Here is a 21,670-nt window from a genome sequence, read left to right as displayed (position 1 = left end):
ATGTAATTTCCAACCAACTTGAAAAAAGAGATGAGGATGTTGTTTGGTGGTAACACTACAAGTTATAAACAATATTTCATAAAACCTCAGAGCACTTATTCTGGGCAACTAGGATACATGCCTCCCCAGGTGGCCTCACTTTGGCTGGAATAAAATTCTTTGTTCCCACTTTTGGTGTGCTTCAACTTGAGTTTTAGGTTGACAGCTTATACCAGAGGGACACCCAACCCAACCGGGGTCTGAGTAACTCCAGTGGTATGAGAATCTACCCAGAAAGACCCTTACACTGAGTACTTAGGCTGAGTATTGATCAATGTGGACACAACCACACAGTACCTTTGAGGAACAGTAGTTTGTGCAGTTTCACAGAAGCATAGAGTATGAATGGGATGGCAGGAGATAAAGGCTGAGGCAGGCAGGTCATGAAGAACTCATTGCTGTACTAAAGGGTTTAGATGTATTATGAATCGTAGGGCATCCAGAAGGAATTTAGTACAAGAATGTCATGATCAGATCTGTTTTTTAAAAAATATTTATTTATTAGTGATGCCAGGGATTGAACCCAGGGTTTCATACAGCTGGGCAAGTACTCTACCACTGAGGTATATGCCTAGCCCGCAATAAAATTTTATTTATTTATTTATTCACTTATTTATACTGGGGATTGAAGGCAGGGGTGCTTTGCCACTGAGTCACATCCCCAGCCCCCCTTTTATTTCCAACAAAAATTTTAAAAGGAGAGTTGAAGATGTAGCTTGGTAACCACACTTGTCTAGCATGAATGCCTGGGTTAAAGCTCCAGAACTGTCAAAAATTTTAAAAGGAGCCAGGAGCAGTTCAAACTATTTGGGATGCTAAGGCAGGAGGATCACTTCAGCCCTGGGCAACAAAATGAGACCCCATTTCTTTAAAGAAAGAAGAAAAATTAAAAGGAAAAAAGTTATTCTTTTGGGGGAGAGTACTAGGGATTGAACCCAGGGGAGCTTTAACACAAAGCTATATCCCTAGTCCTTCTCATATTTTATTTTATTTTTTTGGTACTAAGGATTGAATTGAGGGGCACTTGACCACCGAACCACATCCCCAGCCCTTTTTTGTATTTATTTAGAGACAAAGTCTCATTGAGTTGCTTAGTTCTTCACTTTTTTTTTTTTTTTTTTTTTTTTTTTTTTTTGCTGAGGCTGGCTTTGAACTCACGATCCTTCCACCTTAGTCTCCCAAGCTGCTGGGATTACAGGCGTGCATCACAGCGCCCAGCCACTTCATATTTTATTTTGAGATAGAGTCTTGCTAAAATTCTGAGGCTGGCCTGGAACTTGCAATCCTCCTGCATCAGCCTCCCACGTCACTTATAGATATGCACCATGGCACCTGGCTTCTAAATTTTTCTTCTGTACCATTGATGTTGGAACATCAATGATATTTTCTGTCTCTCTAGTAAGTTGTAAGCCCTTTGAGGGTAGTAAAGACATATACTTTGTCTTTGTGTTCCCAGTATGTTTCAGTGCCAACAATTCATAAACACTTAAAATAGAAAATTGATGGATTAATGAGTGAAGGATGGAGAGAAGTGGATTGGATTTTCTCCTTCCTTGTGTTCTTCCAAACATTATTTATTCCATGCCCCTCCTGGAGCTCATACCTCAAAGTTACCCTCTTACCTACCTCCCGTGAGCAAACTTGTGAGATGCCATCTGGCTTTCTCTTTATCACATTCAGGGTGTAATTGATCCAGGGCACCAGCTTGACAAGGGTAAGGGAAAGGACATGGGTGGAAGACGTTCTGTTCCCTGTACCAGTACTTCTGCCCTGCCTGGGTCTGAGCCACTTGGCTCAAGCCTTTCTCACCATGTCAGTGAATCAAGCTGGAGAGAATATGTCCTTGGAGGTACCACAGTGCTAAAGCTTCTACTTGCATCTCTGGTGTTAAGTTGCTTCTCAAAGGACTCAGTTTGATGATGTGGAAATTTGAAAATTGTGTATTTAAATATTGACAAGTGGCAATAGTGATGTTTAGCAAATTTACAGTAGAAAGTGAGAAGGAGCCTAGGTGGAATACCACCTAATTCACTGACTCAATCACAAATGATTACCAAGAGCTTCCTAATGATTCAGTGATGAACAAAAGAATCATCTACCTTAATGGAGCTTACAGGAGGGGGAAACAGCAACAGAATAAAATTCAATTGTTTCATAGCACTTATAGTGTGCTAGGCACTTTACATATATTAATTCATTTCATTATTTTAGCTCAGTGTAGTCCTCTTATTATTACCATTTACAAATGAGTGATAGGATGTATTTTATAGTTATAAACTGATAAGGAGGCATGCAGGGAATATAGGGGTTGGGGGGAAGCACAGCAGGAAAACCTAGAGTCCTAAAGGGCAGGGAAGATTCTCTGAATATGAGAGGTGGAAATGGAGATCTAAGGGGTGAGACTAGTAGACAAAAATGTCTGAAGGAAAATAACTGCAGGCAATGGAAACAGCAGATGAAAGATGTTCAAGGAACTGAAAGGAGGAAGAGCCTGGGATGAGGCAGGAGAGGTAGGCAGGCAGGGGCTAGATCCCTTAGGTTTATTTCTCTGTCTTCAAATAGTATGAGGTCAGGGAAGCAGAGAGAGTTGAGATTTCTTTATCTGAAAGCAAAAACAAGCAAGCAAAAACCAAGAAGATGGACCAGAGCACTGTAGTATCCCAATGGTTGTAACTCTCCAATTCCAGGTCTGCTGGAAGGAACTGCCCTCTGTAGATTAAGTACAAATGACAAAGAATATTACACACAATGAATATTGCTGTGAGCATAATTTGTTCCCCTCACTTGAAAGGAAGTGTGAATTGCTGAAATAAGTGAAACAAAGGTAATAATTGTCAAAGGACAAAACCATAACAATTTGATGATTTATTTTTAATTCCAGAATTGGGTAACACTTCATTCCATAAAGTAGAATAGTGTTCCAATAGGCAGGGCAAAGGAAGTTGGTTCTATAGAGGAGGGCTTGAAGAAAGCAGAAACAAAAACTAAAGTAAATAGCTCCTTTCAGTTATTTTTCTTACAAGAGAAGGACAGAGAGAAAAACTACAATAATGACTAATAAATCAACATGAGGTTACTTATTTGGCATAAGGGTTAAGGCAGAAGGCACTTCATTACTGCTAATTGAAACTGGCTTGTTGGGCTGGGGATGGAGCTCAGTGGCAGAACACTTCCTTCGAATGTGCCAGGTCTTGGGTTCAATCCCCAGTATTGCAAAACAAAACAACAACAAAGAAACATCCTGGGCCTATGACTGTTATCTCTAATCCAGATTCCTAGGAAGGATAGATAAACAGCTTAGCTCCAGCTTGGTGACCTGGAACTTTAACATGAATAACACAATTTTGATATTCAGCCTGGTCTATGCAGCAGGTTAATTTAAAACAATGACCTCCTGTAATTTTTATGTAACAGTTTTTGGAGCATTTATTGTGCTTCAAGATTGAACCAGGCACTTTTAGATAAATCTCCCCACAAATGTCCCACATTACAAATACAAAAGCAAAGGCCTCGAATTACATAATTTTCATAAGATCCTCTCCATCCAAATTTGTCCTGCCTGCTGAGCATTCCCCCTTGAGTTTCCTGTTGCCAGGTGAGTTGAGCAATGAGTCTCTCTGGGTTTGCTCAGTGGTTGAGTTGGAACTGGAACCCAGGGCTGACTCCAAAACTCACGGTGTTGATGACCCTTTAATGCTGCCTTCCCTTCTTAAAACAAGAGACAACTCCTAATTCTATAAATAACATGACATTGTCTCTTCAGGTCCTTTCTGGGTGAGGAAAGCGCTTTTTATAGCTTGGGATTGCTTCTGTTTTCATGGTCTCTTCCAGCACCAGTTAATCCTACCCAGTTTTGTCCTTCACTGTCCTTACACTGACTGTATTCCTAGTTTTCCTCCTTGCTAGACAACTAACTCCATGAGACCACATGGTATTGGTCTGTGTATGCCAGCAAAGAAATTTCACTCCTCCCCAAGTCTGCCTACCTTTCTATAAATAATCGTTCTCTTTCCTTAGGCCTTTGAGTAGTTTGGTCACCTAACGCAGGCGCGCGCGCACACACACACACTCACGCGCGGCAGGGGGTTGGGTAGTGGCAACATAAGTGACCTTGCAAAGGTATCTAGCCCACTGGGGACAGAATTAGCAAACCTGAAACCTCTGCAAATATTTGGCTTCCTCCCACATTCCTCCTGAAGCTGCTGAATCCCTCGCGTCGACCTCACCCAGTACCCTTTTAGCTCGCTCGCCATACAAAGCCCAATCCGCCCATCTCTTCTTTGCAAACCCAGAGAACTTCATTCCCCATGTTGAAACTCGGCGGTGGCGGTGGCGGGCAGGATTGGGCATGCTCAGTGACAGGGACAGGTCTGGGAGGCGAGGAAGCTACATTTGAAGTCCAGCGGCCCAGGGATCAGGGGGAGGTGGGCGGCTGGGGCCCCGGCTGGGGGTGCACGGAGACCCCAGATTCCGTGCCCAGGGCCAGCATGCTCCAGGCAGGCGCTGCAGGGCGGGCGCGCGAGGGGGAGGGCGTGGAGGAGGTGGGGGAGTCANCTCCAGCCACAGCCGCTGCTTGCTCAGCATGACTCTCCGGCCAAGAAATGCCGGCTGCGGAGGAGGATGGACTCCGGGAGGAAGAACAGGCCGCGTAAGTCCCGCCCGGAGGGGAGCATCAGCGCGAAGTAGGCGCAGCGCGCTGGGACCGGGAACGGCGGGAGCAAGCACCGCAGTGCACTCTGTGCGCCCCAGCATCTGCGGTCCAGGGACTGCACGGAGGGAACGCTCGGGAATGACTCTTTCCCCAGGGGTGCCAACCATTGATTGAGCCTGCTTCTTGTTTGGTCCTGTCCGCTTAATGGGCCGACTGGACATGGTCTTGAGCTGGTCCTTAGGTCACTGCTCTATAAAAGGCGAACGCACTGCCCACCCTTCTAATTGGTCCCTGGGAATTGCACGCCTGTGAGCAATTGGTGGAGTCCGGGAGTGGGGATAGAGCGGGCTCATCTTTCTGGGATTGCAGCTCGGACGACCAGCTAGCCCTTTGAATCACAGAGTAACCGCCAGTAACTTGGGTCTACTGGAGAGCTCAAGTCTGGAGGCGTGGAGTTGAGCAACCCCCTCCCCCCAAAATTACAGCGTATCAAACACTGTTCACAGCCAATAAGAGGGCCTGTTGGGAGGGACACACCCACTGATACCATGTGGGCCGGAACTATGTGGACCAATGAGGATTGCAGGTGGATTTTTTTTTTTTTCTGGGAAGAAGGTGGGTAGAGTTATGGTTTATAATTGTAATGTACAGTGCAGAGAGCCGAAGTGCGTTATTTCACAATCGGTAACTTGTATATATAATGGTAGTTTGTAAAGGGTACCTATCCCACTGGACGTTCTGGGATGTAAATTTGTAGGTCGAGTTTACGACTTTTTTCTTATCTGAGCCGAACCTCATTGAACTTGTTACCTCTTTGTGTCTTTAATGAAGCTTATAAATGGCAGAAAGCAAAGTAAGTAGAATGCATGCAAGTAAATGATTGCATTCAAACTTTCATCTTTTGCACATGATTATTCTTTGGATATAGGAAAGTTGTTATGTAGATTTTGGATTTCTGTAAAAGTTTGGTGTTTGGTAAACAGCACAACACCTTCACTTTTCGCGGTTTATTTTTTATTGTCTTCTTTTGACTCAACTTTTCTGCATTGAATTAAAGTTTGCAAGACTTTGGGAAGTCTTTTAACGTGACTTTAGGTGAATCCATTGCTTGTATTTTATAGATCTGAAATGTTAAGGTTGCAAGTTAAAGTTTTGTGTGGAGCTTTGAAACCACACAGCAATTTTAGTTGTGGTTGTAAGAAAGGCATGTTGCACCTAGATTTTTCGTTACTTTTGTTTTTGATCCTTGTTAGAAAACGAATTTCTTTTTATGGACTTAATATCGATTGCTTAACGTTTATTAATCTGTTTTACTTCTTTTGAAACCACATTTTAGTTATTTCTCTGATCTATGTTTACAAATATAGAGATTGCAACAAAAAATAGCTAAAATATAATGAAAGAGAACTGCATTGAGTTTTTGTTTAGTATTATCAACTCTAATGTTTTTTTGTTTTGGGTAGTGGGGATTGAACCCAAGGGCAATTAACCTACTGAGCTACATTCTCACCCCCTTTTTATTATTTTATTTTTTCATTTTGAGACAGAGTCTAGCTAAATTGCTTAGGGCCTTGCTAAATTTTTGAGGCTGACTTTGAACTTTCAATCCTCCTGCCTCAGCCTTCCCAGACTCTCCAATTGCTGGGATTACAGGTGTGTGCACTGCACCCAGCTCAAATGGTGTGTTTGAGGATACAACACCTCTTAAAATAATTTTTAAGGAATTTAAAGTATGACAAGAAAAAATCTGTACATGTTTAATGTAAATGCACTTTCTTTTCCAAATATTTTTGTTCTAGAATGGGTTAAATACATGCACCTATACTCTTTGGGTCAAGTAAATAATAGCTTGTAGACAAAAAAACTAACCTAAGCCTTAACTTGGTGCTTTAAACCAATAGGAATTATTTTAATACACAAGAAATAATAACTTACTGCTGTGTGCTTCGTGTCAGAAACTAAATTGGTGTATTTCTTACAAAAATAAAAATATTCTTTTAAGTAGCCATGAGAATTATTTACAGTTTTAAAAGGATTCATCAGATTGGCTTTTCATTATCCTACCATGTTTTCTTTTCTCAGATTTGAACAAACATTTCTAAAATAAAGTTTACAGGGTTCAGGGGAATCACATCTGCACATTTTACTACCAATATTTCTTCTAAAACTGGATTTACATATTTGTAATCCCAGTGACTTGGAGGCTGAGGCAGGAGGATTGTAAGTTCATGGCTAGTCTTTGCAATTTAGCAAGGCCCTAAGAAACTTATACCATATTGTAAAATGTAAAATAAAAAAAAGGCTGCAATATAGCTCAGTCATAGAATGTGCCCCTGGGTTCAATCCCCAGTACTGAAAAAAAAAGAAACAAACAAACAAACAAATACTGGGTTTAATTTTTTTTTTTACCTTGCCTATTAACATTCATATATCTTTTTATAAAAAAGAAATATTGTTCAATCAATTGGTACTTTGATAAAGAGGCATGTATTTAGATTTAAGCATGTTTCTATTTTCAGATAACTGACAAATTTTACATGAACAATTATTGCAAAAAATAGTTGGGTCCTTTAAATGTGAACTTTAAAAATATGCTGGTGGTAAAGCATCAAACTGGTCAAATAATTAATTTTTACTTACTAGTTTACTACATGAAATGCCTGCCCCTATCCAAACTAGAGGCATTAAGATATATTTGTGTGGATAGGTGTATTTCTATTTGTAATAGTATGCATTAAAATATTGCAGGCGTGAAAATGATGAATGGAATAATGAAAAACAATTCCATATTTTTAGATTATTTAAAAAATTGAAGCCTGACTGCTCAGTGCAAACTATTCACCATTCTGTAATCTAAAAATTGGATTAGGAAGCTAAAGTTATAGCTCAGTGGTAGAGTACAAGTTTAGCATGTACGAGGCCCTGGGTTCAATCTCCAGCACCCCTCCCAAAAGAAAGGTATGTGAATATATGCATTTGATGTCACAGAAAAAAAATGGTACAAGTGACATCATCATCTCATTGAAATAACTATTTCCATTTCTACAGCTGACTTTGGCAAAAGACTTTCCATGGAGTTTCCATAAAGTATCAGTAGGGAGATTCCTTGTCTACTTCTTGCATTGATTCTTTGAAGCACACCTAAATAACACCTCATGGGTCAGTTCGTGTGTCAAATACTTTGAAGCTATGATCGTTCTGACAACGATGCTGTGAATTCCTAATGTGCAGTATAAAACCAGCCACCTAAAGGACTTGGATTTGAAACTCAGCTTGATCATCAGAGCCCATTACTTGACCTTTATGTTTGTTTCAATACTAATAAAGTGGAGATAATACTACTACTGTGGAGTTGATGTGAGGACAAAACTAGCTAATATATGTAAAGAATTTAGATTCCTGTGTGGAATGTAGCCATTATTTATATATGTCAGCTGTCATCACCATCACCACACTAAGTACTGCCCACCCTTAATCCACAGAACATGACAATTGAGCTGGCAGATATAACCTTAAACTGACTTTTTTTTCTTTTCCTATTTTCCCCCCATTAGGGATTAAACCCAAGGGTGTTTTAGCATTGAACCACATTCCCCGTCCTTTTTATTTCTATTTATTTTTTAAAATTTTGACGCAGGAGTTCACTAAATTGCTGAGGCTGGCCTCAAACTTGTGATCCTCCTGCCTCAGCTTCCCAAGTTGCTGAGATTACAGGTGTGTGTCACCATGCCTGGTTATGCATCCAGTTTTTGAATTACTAGTTCAAACATTGTGGTTTTGATTCTTGATTAGACTTGGAATATTTTACTGTATTAGAAAGCAATTTTTGTACATAACTCTTTTTTTTGGTTTTTAAATATTTATTTATTCTAATTTGTTATACATGGCAGCAGAATGCATTTCAATTCATAGTACACATATAGACACAATTTTTCACGTCTCTGGTTGTACACAAAGTAGAGTTACACCATTCGTGTCTTCATACATGTACTTGGGTAATGATGTCCATCGCATTCCATCATCTTTCCTACTCCCCCTCCCTTCCCTTTAGCCTATCTAAAGTTCCTCCCTTCCCCCCATGATCCGCCCCCATCCCGGTTACAGATCATCACAGAAAACATTCAGCCTTTGCTTTTGGGGTGGTGTACATAACTCTTTCTAATAAATTATTTTCTAAGATAGGTGAATACACTTGACCCAGAGAGTCTGGGTCCATGTATTTAACCCACTCTAGATCAAAAATATTTGGAAAAGAAAGTGCATTTACATTAAACATGTACAGATTTTTCTCTTGTCATTATTCCCTAAACAATGCTGCCTAAAAACTATTCATATAGTATTTCCTTTGTGTTAGGTATTACAAATAATCTAGAGCTGATTTAAAGTATATGAGCCAGATACATTGGCGAACACCTTTGATCCCCGATACTCTGGAGACTGAGGCAGGAAGATTGGAAGTTCAAGGCCAGTCTCCACAACTTAGTGAGATCCTGTCTCAAAATAAAAATTGAAAAATGGCTAGGGATGTAGTTCAGTGGTAGAGTACCCATGGGTTCAATCCTGAGTGCTGCAAAAAATAAATAAATATAAATAAATAAAAGTATACAAGAGAATGTGCATAGTTTATATGCAAATACTGTGCTATTTTATTTAAGGGATTTGAGTGTTCGAGAATTTTGGTATCTCTGAGGAGTCTTGGAACCAATTCTCCCATGGATTCAAAAGAATGATTTTCAAGTTTGTCAATTACATTATGAATGGTACAATGTACATTTGAAGTAAGGATTAAGAGTATAAGGCCCAGGTGTCCAGTGTCTAAGTGTTTAAAGTTCAGGATTCTGTTAAACGCGTGAGCACCACTTTTCCTCCAAAAGACCTGTAAGTGAATTTCAACATTAATACAGAACATATTTTATTTGGTTTGGTAACCAAAGATGGAAGTAATGCTTTAATTCTTAACATATGGGATATTTAACAAGTGAGCAAAACAAAGCCCACCATAGTTTTGGAGACAGAATAAGTAGGGAAAGAAAGAAGTATTGGTTTTAACTGACAGGTTTTTGTTTTTGTAACAGTCTGACTCTTAATATTTTGTGTGTGGTACATGGATTTGTGTGTGTGTGTGTGTGTGTGTGTGTGTGTGAGTGAAAATACAAATTACCATAAATAGGTCAGGGTTTGACTTATATATTCAATTACATGTGCTTTAGCTTTAACATGAAAGACAGTGTTCATCTTGGGATCACAATATTCTGAATCAGTTATGGAAACTGTTTGGTGTACCCAGTGTGGTGTATAGAATTTTTAAGTAGACCTTTTCTCTAGATAGTGCAGCTGTCAAGATTGGTATCTCATTACCTAATTCATGGCATCTTTTAGATGCTTAGAGTTGGTTAGTCACATGTGTGCATGTGTGTGAAAGAGTGTGTGCATTTGTATGCGTATTTTCTCCTTGGGAATGTATTTGAGAGCAGCATATGATTCAAAAGGGTGGGACTGTTATTTTTAGAGACAGTTACATTAAATTATGATCTCTGTAGTTTGGAAAGAGGGTGGAAACTCATGACAACAGTGGGTCCTTAAAGTAACAGCTTTGATTCAGGGAGTAATGTGGGTAACTATTATTGAGCAATGGCTGAGTGCCCCTTGTTCTGAATGTGCTTTAACAAACACATGTGTGTATTCTCATTTTATTTATTTATTTATTTGGTACTGGGGGTTGAACCCAGGTATGTCTAACCACTGAGCCACATTCCTAGCCCTTTTTATTTTTTATTTTGAGATAGGTCTTACTAAATTGCTTAAGTTGCTGAGGCTAGCCTGAAACTTGTGATCCTCCTGCCTCAGCCTCCCAGTCACTGGGATTATAGGCTTACACCACCATACCTGGCCAGTAGGACCCAAATTTAAACTCAAGCCTATTTCCACTGCCAGCTGACTTCTACCACAATAAGACTATTACTTATGTTGGGAATAGGAAATTTGGTTTGTAAAAATTTCTGAAAAGATAGATATATGCAATCTGTACAACTTTGGCAACGAGCTCACCTATGTGTCTAGGGGAGTAAAACAACCAATATGAAGGAGAACTTAACTTGTTATGTGACAGGCACCAACCACTTTACATGGGTTATTTTATCAAATATTCCTAGCACCCTGTGAGATGAGTACTATTATTTTACTGAGGGCTCAGGGTTTTGACTCTGCTATGTAGGATCCTGGTGAGTTCCCAGGCAGTAAGCATTCTGCAGTGGAAAGATCTTTGGAGCCATCAGAGCTGAATTCAAGTTCTCATTTCAATACTTACTAGCACTATGGCCTTAGGTGAGATACTGTCGGAGACCAGCTCCAACAGGGGGTCTCAGGAGATGAATGGATGGTGAGGAGTCGGCGAAAGAGGGGTGGAGAAACAACACAGACACCAAAGTGAAGGTGTTGATCCCAATCTTTACTTGTGAAGCTGATCATATATACTTTTCATTTTGGCAGGCTCACAGTACTTTGTGGTTACAAAACAGGAATCATTATTCAAAGAAACAAAATATTACGTAGCTACAATTAGAATAGAAGAATGTATCTTGGCTTATGCATAAGCAAGCATTTGTACTTTCAGTTTGCGTTTTGCTTTGAGCTGTTTCTGCTTAGTTAACTTTTAATAATAGTTAGAAATGTCCCAAACTATTGGCCTATACCTTGACTATTCTTTCTTGACTTACTGACTGGAACCGGTGCCATGGTTACGGCAAGTGGTTGACTTGTTATTAATTTTAATCAAACAAGAGTAAGAGCACAAACCATTGTGCACAGGAAAAAGAACAAGTTGCCCAGAACCAAGCACTAATCTGTCTTCTTAACATTAATTTTTCTTCTCTAGATTTTAATTTAATTTCTCAAAAACTTCCTTGACAGGAATACAGGGAGTTTTTCATTAGACATTAACAATTTACACTCCACAGCTGAATCATTGCATTTAGAGCAAACAGATCTATTTTTTAGAAGTAGTTGCATTAATTGGGAAAGTCATATTTTTTCCTTCATACTTAATGGTCATATGAGAAATTGCAACTATACTTATTAAAGGAATACAAAAACAAATCAGCCCATTCCCAGAAACATACTGCGCTCCTCCAGAGGCTGGACGCCTTGCGCCATCCACCTCAGTAGGGCCTTGCCATTGCCTGAGTCAGGGGAGGGGCGCAGCAAGATACCTTCTGAAAGGAAGCTTCCCTAATGCCTGCTGATGTTTCTAGAAGCTGGGTATATGGTCTGTGTCTTGATCTTGTTGTCACATTCATGGATTACCCCATTGCAAGTCAACTTAGTCAATAAGAAGAATGTGTAATTTATTTGTCTGCTAATGTAGTGTCAGGACAAAGTTATTTTTTAAAAAAGGAAGTGTCTTCCTTTGATCTTGACTGATATCTTAGCCCTGGAGTGAGACAAATATGCACAAGAGATGAAAAGGATTAGAAAGATGAACACTTTTCCTCTCTAAGAGCCACATGAATTGAACAAGACTTCAGAATTCAGAACATCTGCATCTAATTCTTAGGTCATCTTTTAAGCCTATCCTCTAGGGATTGGGAAAAATGGGCTTGCCATCTTCATTCTGGCCAATGATGAATGAGATGGATATTTCTGCCCGTTGTCTTTAGTATTAGCAGGTGGGCCTTCTTCACCCTTTGCTGAATCTGAGGCTGTAGAAACTTTTTAGATAGGGGAGGTTCAGAACAGATGACCTGCATGAACCTCTGTAAACTGTAGCCAGCCCGGGCAGTGCCAGTTACTTGGAAACCTCTGGAGTTTCTATACAAACAACTTCTTTATAGCCCCAGGTAGGTTGTCTAGGTGTGAAAGAGGCAGGGATGGATTTAGTTGACCTTAAGTCTGATATGAATCAGCAGTATAGTGAGGGTTGGAGCAAAATGTAAGTACTTCATAAACATTAGCCATTATTATTGGTGGTGGCATTAGATTTTCTTCCTTATACTATGGATCTGCCTTGCTGTAAATTCTGTTCCTTGAGGATACAATATATCTTATCCATCTTTTACAGGACAGCACATTAAATATTTAATGATAACTGTATTGTCATAACTCTGGAACCTACCCTCTGAAGAGTCAAGTCCGGTACACTTTCCTGCTAGATTCCCCTATGTGGAGTTGTATTACATAGCTGGCAAGATTTAAAGCAAGACTGGAAGAGGGCTTTTGGGGATTGTTATAAAGGAGATCAAAGAAGTATTGACCTAGGTGACCTTGAACTCTGAGATTTAATCATTCCTGTGAGGTCTATAGGAACTAATGAGATTTTACTCCTTTGGGCCAGGCACCATGCTAGACTCTGGATGTGATATTCAGTTTCACATGACTCTAAGCTGAGTGTAACTTGAAGCCAGTTGCCTAATTTGATTTTACTCAGATGCCATAGTAGTTCCAGAAGTCAAGAAACTTTATGGGAGAGTTAGTTGATTTTGTTTGCTATTCATACTTACCCAACTCCATATTTTTTAAATTTAAATTTTAATTAATTTATTTTGAGATGAGGTCTTGCTCTATTGCCCAGACTGTCCTCAAACTAGTGGTCCTCTTGCCTTAACCTCCAAGTAGCTGGGATTACAGACACACACCACCATATCTGTCCGCAACTATTACCTATGTTTGATGAAAAAAAATGAAATGGATGTTATATATTTAGGATGTTATATACTAACAAGGTAGTATAAGTCTGGATGGTCCTTTTCCTTTTGCAGAAAGTGTTCACTATGAGAAAGGGTCCAAATGTGATTTATTCTTTGGGGTCACCATGTAATATTTCATTAGCATTTTTTAATAGTAATATGGGTACCATAATTAATTATGTCAGGACCACAGACATATACTGGAATTATCCTAGGCAAATTATAGTGATGTTTTTCCTGCCTCTGGGATCTGATCATATAGAAGTTTTCCTAACTCTGCACTCAAGATGGGCTGGGGTTGTAGCTCACTGGCAGAGCATTCACCTAGTATGTGTGAGGCACTGGGTTTGATCCTTAGTACCATATAAAAATAAACAATTAAAATCAAGACATTCTTTCCATCTATAACTACAAAAAAATTTTTTTAAGAAAAGATCTTTGGACGGGGAGTGTGTGGGGGGATGTAACTCAGTGGTAAAGCACCCCTGGGTTTGGTCATCAGTACCAAAAAAATAAATAAATAAACAAGATCTTTGGCTATGATAGGTATATTTACATCATGGAAATTAGCAAACAACTGAAAATCAAAGCTTTATTTTACTTTTTAACCCCAAAGGCATCCACAGAAGTTTATTTAGGAAAGTAGATAAATATTCAACACAGAAAGGGGACAGTGTCTTCAAGAGAGATGCCTTTAGGGTAAAGCAAGGAATAAATATCATGCAGACTATCTCCAGAGGTCAAGACAGCCAAGGGTTTTATTTTCAGAGATCTAATTGTTAAACAGTGACCAGCACACAGTGACTGGTTCACAGAAAGGCACAAAGAAAAGTCCTAAAGGGCATAAGTAATACCAACTGAAGTACTGAAGCATTTGAGGTAGAGAATTGGAGGAAAGGTCAACAACATGCCCTTTGCTAAGTATGACTATGCCAGAAGATGAGAAGTTAGATAAACTTTTTTTTTTTTTTGATACTAGGGACTGAACCCGGGAGCACTTAACCACTGAGTCACAAAAAAGCCCTTTTCATTTTTTATTTTGAGACAGGGTATTATCAGCCTCCCATTCTCCCTCTTAAATGCCTACCCCAGAGATAGTTGGGCTCAGCGCTGAACTAACCAGTAGGTAGACCAAACAGGTATTATTAGCGTGCTATACATGCAACAGCGGTTCCAAAGAAAGGAGAAAAAATAACATGGATGTCTTTTTGTTTTGTTTTGCTTTGTACTGGGGCTTGAAACCAGGGGTTCTTTACCATGGAGCTACATCTCCAGTCCTTTTTATTTTTTACTTTGAGACAGGATCTCATTAAGTTGCTGAAGCTGCCCTTGAACTTGGGATCCTCCAGCCTCTGCCTCCCCAGTCTCTGGGATTACAGGCATGCTTTCACCACACTTGCTGTGAATGACTTGAATTCAGCTACTTGTTTATTGTGGTTTGGGGAACACCAAAATTTTTCTTTAAATAAATAGATATAAATCTGGCGCCAATTGGGCCTTGTATCTTTCTCGGGTGATATATAATTTATTTATTGGTGCTGAAATGTCAGGGTGGAGTTGTTAGAATATCTTTATTTTACGTTTCTTATTAGGTTAGGCAGGTTAAAATTTGTCCTCGCCAAGCAGGAAAGGAGCTTGGTCTGTCTGGTTTCATACACAGATTTGGGAGGCAGAATAGGGACTTCCCCAGTTTAGACCTGTTTGAATTTTGCTTCAAAGATAACTGATTCTGTGCCACTTGTCTTTTCACTGTCCTGAATGAGTATTTGGAGAGTGTTTGGGTTTATAATTTTTTTCATTTAAGTAAATTTTAAACATTAAACAAAACTAGAGAACATAGTATAATGAACTGCCAAGTACTCACCACTCAGCTTCTTTAATTATCAAATCTTGTTTGATCTTATTGTATTTCTTCTATAAAATGCCCAACCTTGTGGACTGGGGATGTACCTCAGTGGTGCAGCACTTGCCTAGCACTCGTAAGGCCCTGAGTTCAATCCTCAGCACTGAAAAAAGAAAAAGAAAAGCATAAATGCCCAACCTCCTCTCTTTCCAAACTGGATGATATTGAAGTAAATCTCAGCAATCATCTCACTTTAATATTCAATGTTTTTGTGTATATTTCTAAAAAATATGGACCCTTTAAACATATAACCATAATCTGTTATTTGCTAAAACAAGTGTCTGTATTACATTAGGTTAAAATCATAGTATTTAATAATGCACAATTAGATGAATAAATGAATAAATTCAGTTATCTAACTACCATTCTTTAGCAACACTGAACTACACCCCCCAGCCCTCTGAACTCTTAAAAGTTTGGCCTGTAGGTACATGTACACAAATTGAAGTTGTTACAGCTCACTTGTAGGCAAATAAATGAAAATTTGATGATCGTGTTGCCCCCAGAGAATCCCTTTGTTTGCTAATACCTATTGTTGTTTGTATATAACTAATTTTTAACCATTTCCTCATGGACTGAGATTTCAAATCTCATTCTTGGAATGAAATAGCCTGTGCAAAAAATCTGCTTTGGGATCACCTCAAAATCACTGGACTAGAAATAATATCTTCTAATTGTTAGGGAATAAGTAGTTTTTGTCTGACATTAAGAAATCAGGAACAATATTGCCTGGTGTGGTAGCACATACATCCTCTGATCCCAGCTTCTCTGGAGGCTGGAACAGGAGAATGGTAAGATAGAGGCCAATTCTGAGTAGTTTAGTGAGAATTTATTTCAAAATAAAATAAAAGGCATGGGGTTTTAGATCAGTAGTAAGAGTGCTTGCGGAGCATGTGTGAGGCCCTGTGTTCAGTCCCCAGTACAGAATGGAAGGATAGAAGGAAGGAATATTTTAAAAGAGCTCCACCCCTCCTTTCCTTTGAAGCCATTACAGTAGGGCCAGTGGGGCAGGCAAAGACACTATTAGTCTCTTCAAGATACTATTAGGATTGAGGACTAGGCTCAAGCCCCAGAATCTGGAGTCTCTGGATTTAGAGCTAAACTGGGGGGTAATAGGAGGGGTAGTGGTAAAATTTGTGAAATTTACAATACCAGACAATTTTTGGAAAGATAACTCCTATTTCAAAGTTAAGCACAAAAACAAAGATCTTGAGTCTATTTAGGATCAGTCTGTTTATCAAACATTCTTGGGGATCAAACCAATTAAATATCAGTGAATTCTTATCTGTGTAAATGCCAGACTGGGTTTTTCAGTTGTATGAAAATGTACTTCAAGTCCATTTTTATACATTCCTGCCTTTTTTGACAGAAGGAATATTATTTAATATATTTCAATAATTTAGAGACATTGTTAATACCCAGTTTTGTTCTATTGTGGTGCTGAGGATTGAACCCAGGGTTTTGTGCATGCCAGGCAAGCACTCTAACCACAGAGTTCCATCCCCAGCTCTGGGTGAGTTCCTTTAACCTTTGTGAGTCTCAGTTTTAAGTATGCCTTGGAAGAAGCTTCTTCTGAATTGCTATGAATAGACCATTCTTTAGCAAATTTGTGGCTCTGAGGTCTCTTTTTGTCATGCTAGAGATTGAACCTAGGGGCTTAGAAATAGTGGGCAAGTGCTTTAACACTGAACTACACCCCCAGCCCTCTGAACTCTTTAAAAGTTTGGCCTGTAGGTACATGTACACAAAAAAATTGCACAAGCTCCAGTGTACCACTTCAACACACGTGTACCAGACTCAATTAAATTTTAGTCAAGCTGTAGGCATATTTGCTTGGCAACTTGTTTAACTCAGGCTTAGGTCAGTTATGTAATAACAAATAAATGGGTAACCTGTCAAGCCCTCACTAATGTTTTCTTAGCATTTTAGTACTTATTAAAAGATTTGAATGGTTTTTGTTTGGTTTTTATATTTATCACAAGCAAAGTGAAGAGTTATTAGATATGTAATATTAAGCTTGCATGAAATATTTTCAGCAAATATATCCAAGCTACTGAATCAATTTTTATTCCTGAGATGTCAAGAAAAGATATTCAAAATACAGCCTATGATTTGCATTTGCTCTATGAATCAGGTTTTTTTTTTTTTTTTTTTGACCTAGGATTGAACCCAGGGGCACTTAACCACTGAGACATATTCCCCAGCCCTTTTTATTTTTTATTTTGAGACAGTCTCGCTAAGTTGCTAAAAACCTCGCTAAATTGCCGAGGCTGGCTTTGAATTTAAAATTCTCCTGCCTCAGCTTCCTGGGTTCCTGAGATTACAGGCATGTGCCACTTTGCCTAGCTGAATCAGGCTTTTTTCGATATTAAAGTCAACAAAGCACAAAAATAAATGGGTGCTGAAGTTCATGCAACTGCTGTTTTCAACCTTAAATGACGATTTCCAGCCTTTATGTTGATCAAAACAGCACTATTGTTCTTTTTTTTTTTTAATATTTATTTATTTATTTATTTTTAGTTATTGGCGGACACAACATCTTTGTATGTGGTGCTGAGGATCGAACCCAGGCCGCATGCATGCCAGGCAAGCGCGCTACTGCTTGAGCCACATCCCCAGCCCCACTATTGTTCTTACAATTAACTTTACGTGGATGTATGATGATTTGTAAAATAAAAGTGCAAAAATGATGTCACTTCTCTCTCTTTCATATGTGGGGTTCAGTATTAAAAAGTAATAAAAAAAATTCCAATGCTACAGAGTCTGAAAAATCTCTCTTAATGATAGAAAAGGGAGGACACTATGCCCTCAAACTAAAGGGTCCCAGATGAGTAAAGTATCTTTTCTCTATCAAATATTACCACTAGATGTGCCTTTATTAAAAGTTGAAAAGACAGGAGCAGTGGCGCATGCTTGTAACCCCAGTGGTTTGGGAGGATGAAGCAGGAGGATTGTAAGTTCAAAGCCAGCCTCAGCAACTTAGTGAGACCCTAAGCAATTTAGTGTGACCTTGTCTCTAAAAAACGGCTGGATGTGGCTCAGTTTAACTCCCTCTGGGTTAATCCCTGGAACAACAACAACAATAAATTATTCTAGTAGAAAAACATTTACTACTAATCATAATGACCATCACATCTGGCAATTTACCAGTGATAACTCAGAGGCAGCTGAGAGCTGGAAGGAAGCAAACACTTGAACAATACTTCCAACACCAGTGTTGGAAAGTAATTGAAACTAGAGATGCCCAGGCTTCTTACATTTGGGAATGCTTCCATGCTCCCCCTGGGAGTCTGTTTACTCTTCACCAAAGTAACTTTTTTTTTTTTTTTAATGGTATTGAGAATCAGTTCCAGAGTCTAGTGCCTGCTAAGCAAACTCTCTACCACTGAGCTACATACACCTCCAGTTCCCAAAGTCACATTTTTAAGAGACTTACTTTTCTCCTTTCTCTGCATTCGTACAGTATGGGACACTGTTTGAGAGACACATTGCAGTAATGCTATAGCAAGAAATTAACACCTTTAGTCCAAAAACAAGACAGAGAAAGCTATAATAAAAACAGAAGAATACTCAAATGACAGCAGACCGGGAAGCCCAAGTTTACATGGTTCCTGAGGGCATCAGTGTGTGGTGGGCACAATAATTAATTTTCATATGTCTCTGATTCATCAGAAAGAACTAAATATTGTTCAACCTATTTTGTTTAAGAACATGGGAAGTTGGGTCATGCATTTTGAGAAGATTTTCTTCAGAAACTATTATAATTTGGCATTTCTATTTTAAAATTTATTAACCTGTACAATGAAGAGATTGAGATGTAATTCGTATACTATGCAATTAATCCATTTAAAGTATACAAACCATGGTTTTGAGTATATTTAATGTTGTGCAACTATTACCACAATCAATTTTAGAACATTCTATTGTCTCTCCAAAAATATATTAGCAGTTACTTCCCTTATCTTCCTGCAACGTCAATCCCTAGGCAGCCACGTTAGTCTATATAGCTTTGACTCTTCTGGACATTTTATATGTGGTATTTTGTGATTGGCTGCTTTCACTTAGCATAGTGTTTTCAGGATTCATAGGTGTGATAGCACGTATCAGAAATTTGTCTCTTTTTGTTGCCAAATAATATTTCATTATATGGACATATCACATGTTATTTATCCATATTCATCAGTTGATGGGAATTTGGGTTGTTTCTCCTTCAGCTATTATGACTAATGTTGCTGTGAACATGCAGGTCCATGTGTTTATGTAGATGTATATTTTCATATGCCTGGTAGAGGAATTGCTGGGTCACATAGTTCTGTGTTTCTCTGGCAGACCTGCCAAACTGTTTTCCAAAGTGATTGCACTCTTGAGCATACCCACCAGTGGTATATAAGAATTCCTGTTTCTCTACATCCTCACAAAATTTGTTGTTTTCTTTTTCTTTTTATTAAAGCCATCCTATTATTTTGAAATGATATCTTATTGGGATTTTATTGACTTTTCCTTAATGACTAGTGATACTAAGCATCTTAGGTGCTTATTGTAGGCCGTGTCCCTCCAACACTAACATCCTATAATTTTCAACTTTTTGTGAGTTTGATTCTTATGTGCAGCTACCTTTTAAGTTTCTTGAATGCCTAAAAAGCGTCAGATTTTGTGTTGGTTACTGTTCTTAAGAGGGTGTTCTAAACAGAGCTGCCATTAGCAAATATCAAAGGGTTGTTTTGATAAAGTAGTGTTTGGTTCTGGGGCAATATGAACTTCACTCCTTTCTTAACCATTCTTTTTTTTTTAAGTATTATAGTTAAACATAATAGTTGGATTCATTTTGACAAACTCATACATGCAATTTGACTTGATTTCCTCCATTTCAGTCCCATTACCCTATCCTTCACGTTCCCTCTTTTCCTCCCTCTACAATTCTCCTTCCTCTACTTTACTGATCTTCCTTTCTCTCATTCATTTATTTATTTGTTTGGTTTTTTAAATATTTTTTTAGTTGTAGTTGGACACAATACCTTTTATTTTTATGTGGGGCTGAGGATCAAACCCAGTGCCTCACACATGCTAGGCGAGCGCTCTACCACTGAGCCACAACCTCAGCCCCATTTGTTTGTTTTTTATTGATGCTTTCTACATATACAAAAAGGTAGATTTCCCTATATTTATATATGACATAGCATGATTTTGTTATATAGATTCTGCATATTCTCCCCTTTCCTGTCCTTCCTCCCTCTCTCTTGATCTCCTTCTACTCTACTGAAATTCCTCATGTCTTTATGCATTCCTTATATCTTTAAATATGATCCTCCTTTTTTCCCCCCTTATTTTTGCTCTAGCTTCTGCATATGAGGGAAAACATTCAACTCTTGATTTTTCTGAGTCTGGCTTATTTCACTTAGTGTGATATTCTCCATTTACATCCATTTTCTAGTAAACTCCATAATTTCATTCTTCTTTATAGCTAATTAAAACTCTGCTGTGTATGTATACCACATTTTTTAATCCACTCATCTATTGATATGCATCTGAACTGGTTCCATAATCTGACTATTGTGAATTGTGCTGTTGTAAACATTGATGTGGTTATATTCCTATACTATGCTGATTTTAGACATAAGGAAGATCAGTGGAGTAGAAGGAGATCAAGAGAAAGCGGTTTGGCACATCTTTCTTTAGTTCCTCCACCATCGCAGCTCTACTTCAAAGTTTACCAGTCTTGCATAGTCCAGGCTGAAATAAATGAACAAAGCCATTTCTGGTAGATCTGCTGTTTTGTCTAGTAGTGCCACCTAGCAATGCTATTCTCTCCAAAGTCTCTTTAATTAACTATTCCCCGGCATTAAATTGCCAATAGCATCCCTAGAGAAGGCAAGCATGCTCTGGTGGCTTGTCAAGACAGAAAACTAAACCTCTTGGTGGTTTAAACTGAGATTTGCTTAAGCAGGTAATGAGATTACCATCTTGAGCCCCACTGCAGGGTATTAGGAGGAGCTGTACCTGGGTGGACACTGTGATCAGCTTTGGCTGCAGAAATGGTAACATTGGAGATAATCACAAAGGTGCATAGTTGTTGGGTCCCTTAGTACACCTGGTCAAGAATTGTGGAATCTTCTTTTTTCATCCAGGGACTGTATTTCTGATAAACAAGATGGTGTGATAAGCTGACGACCATGTAGAAGGTAGATGTTCATCTTCTATTATCTCTAGATTGGGCAGAACCCCTAGCTTCCTGGTGAGAAATAGGGGTGATGATTATGGTTGTTTGTAATTGTGTTTTCCTTATGCCTCTTCTGGACAGCCTGAGAAATTACTGTGGGATGGGAGTCAAATTTCATCTGCCTGACATTTCCCCTCCTAAAGACCTGGAGCAGAAGACACAGAGGGCTTGACTGCAGG

General features: G+C 38.9%; 1 protein-coding gene across 5 annotated transcripts in view; it reads left to right on the top strand.

The window, feature by feature from the left end:
• The first annotated feature begins 4,398 nt into the window (after positions 1-4,398).
• The window catches only part of Pank1 (pantothenate kinase 1), a 63,371-nt gene continuing 46,099 nt past the window's right edge, over positions 4,399-21,670 (top strand). The window contains exon 1 of one of the 5 annotated variants that reach the window (XM_048801735.1): positions 4,399-4,687. In XM_048801735.1, the coding sequence (XP_048657692.1) occupies positions 4,660-4,687 (28 nt within the window). In that variant the 5' untranslated portion in view covers positions 4,399-4,659. The other 4 variants (XM_048801732.1, XM_048801733.1, XM_048801734.1 and 1 more) reach the window with 4 other exon arrangements.

Source organism: Marmota marmota, unplaced genomic scaffold (genome assembly GCF_001458135.2).
Source record: "Marmota marmota marmota unplaced genomic scaffold, marMar, whole genome shotgun sequence".
In the NCBI taxonomy this organism is placed as follows: Eukaryota; Metazoa; Chordata; class Mammalia; order Rodentia; family Sciuridae; genus Marmota; species Marmota marmota.
Note: the sequence above shows the minus strand (reverse complement) of the source record. Positions and strands in the feature narration are given on the sequence as shown.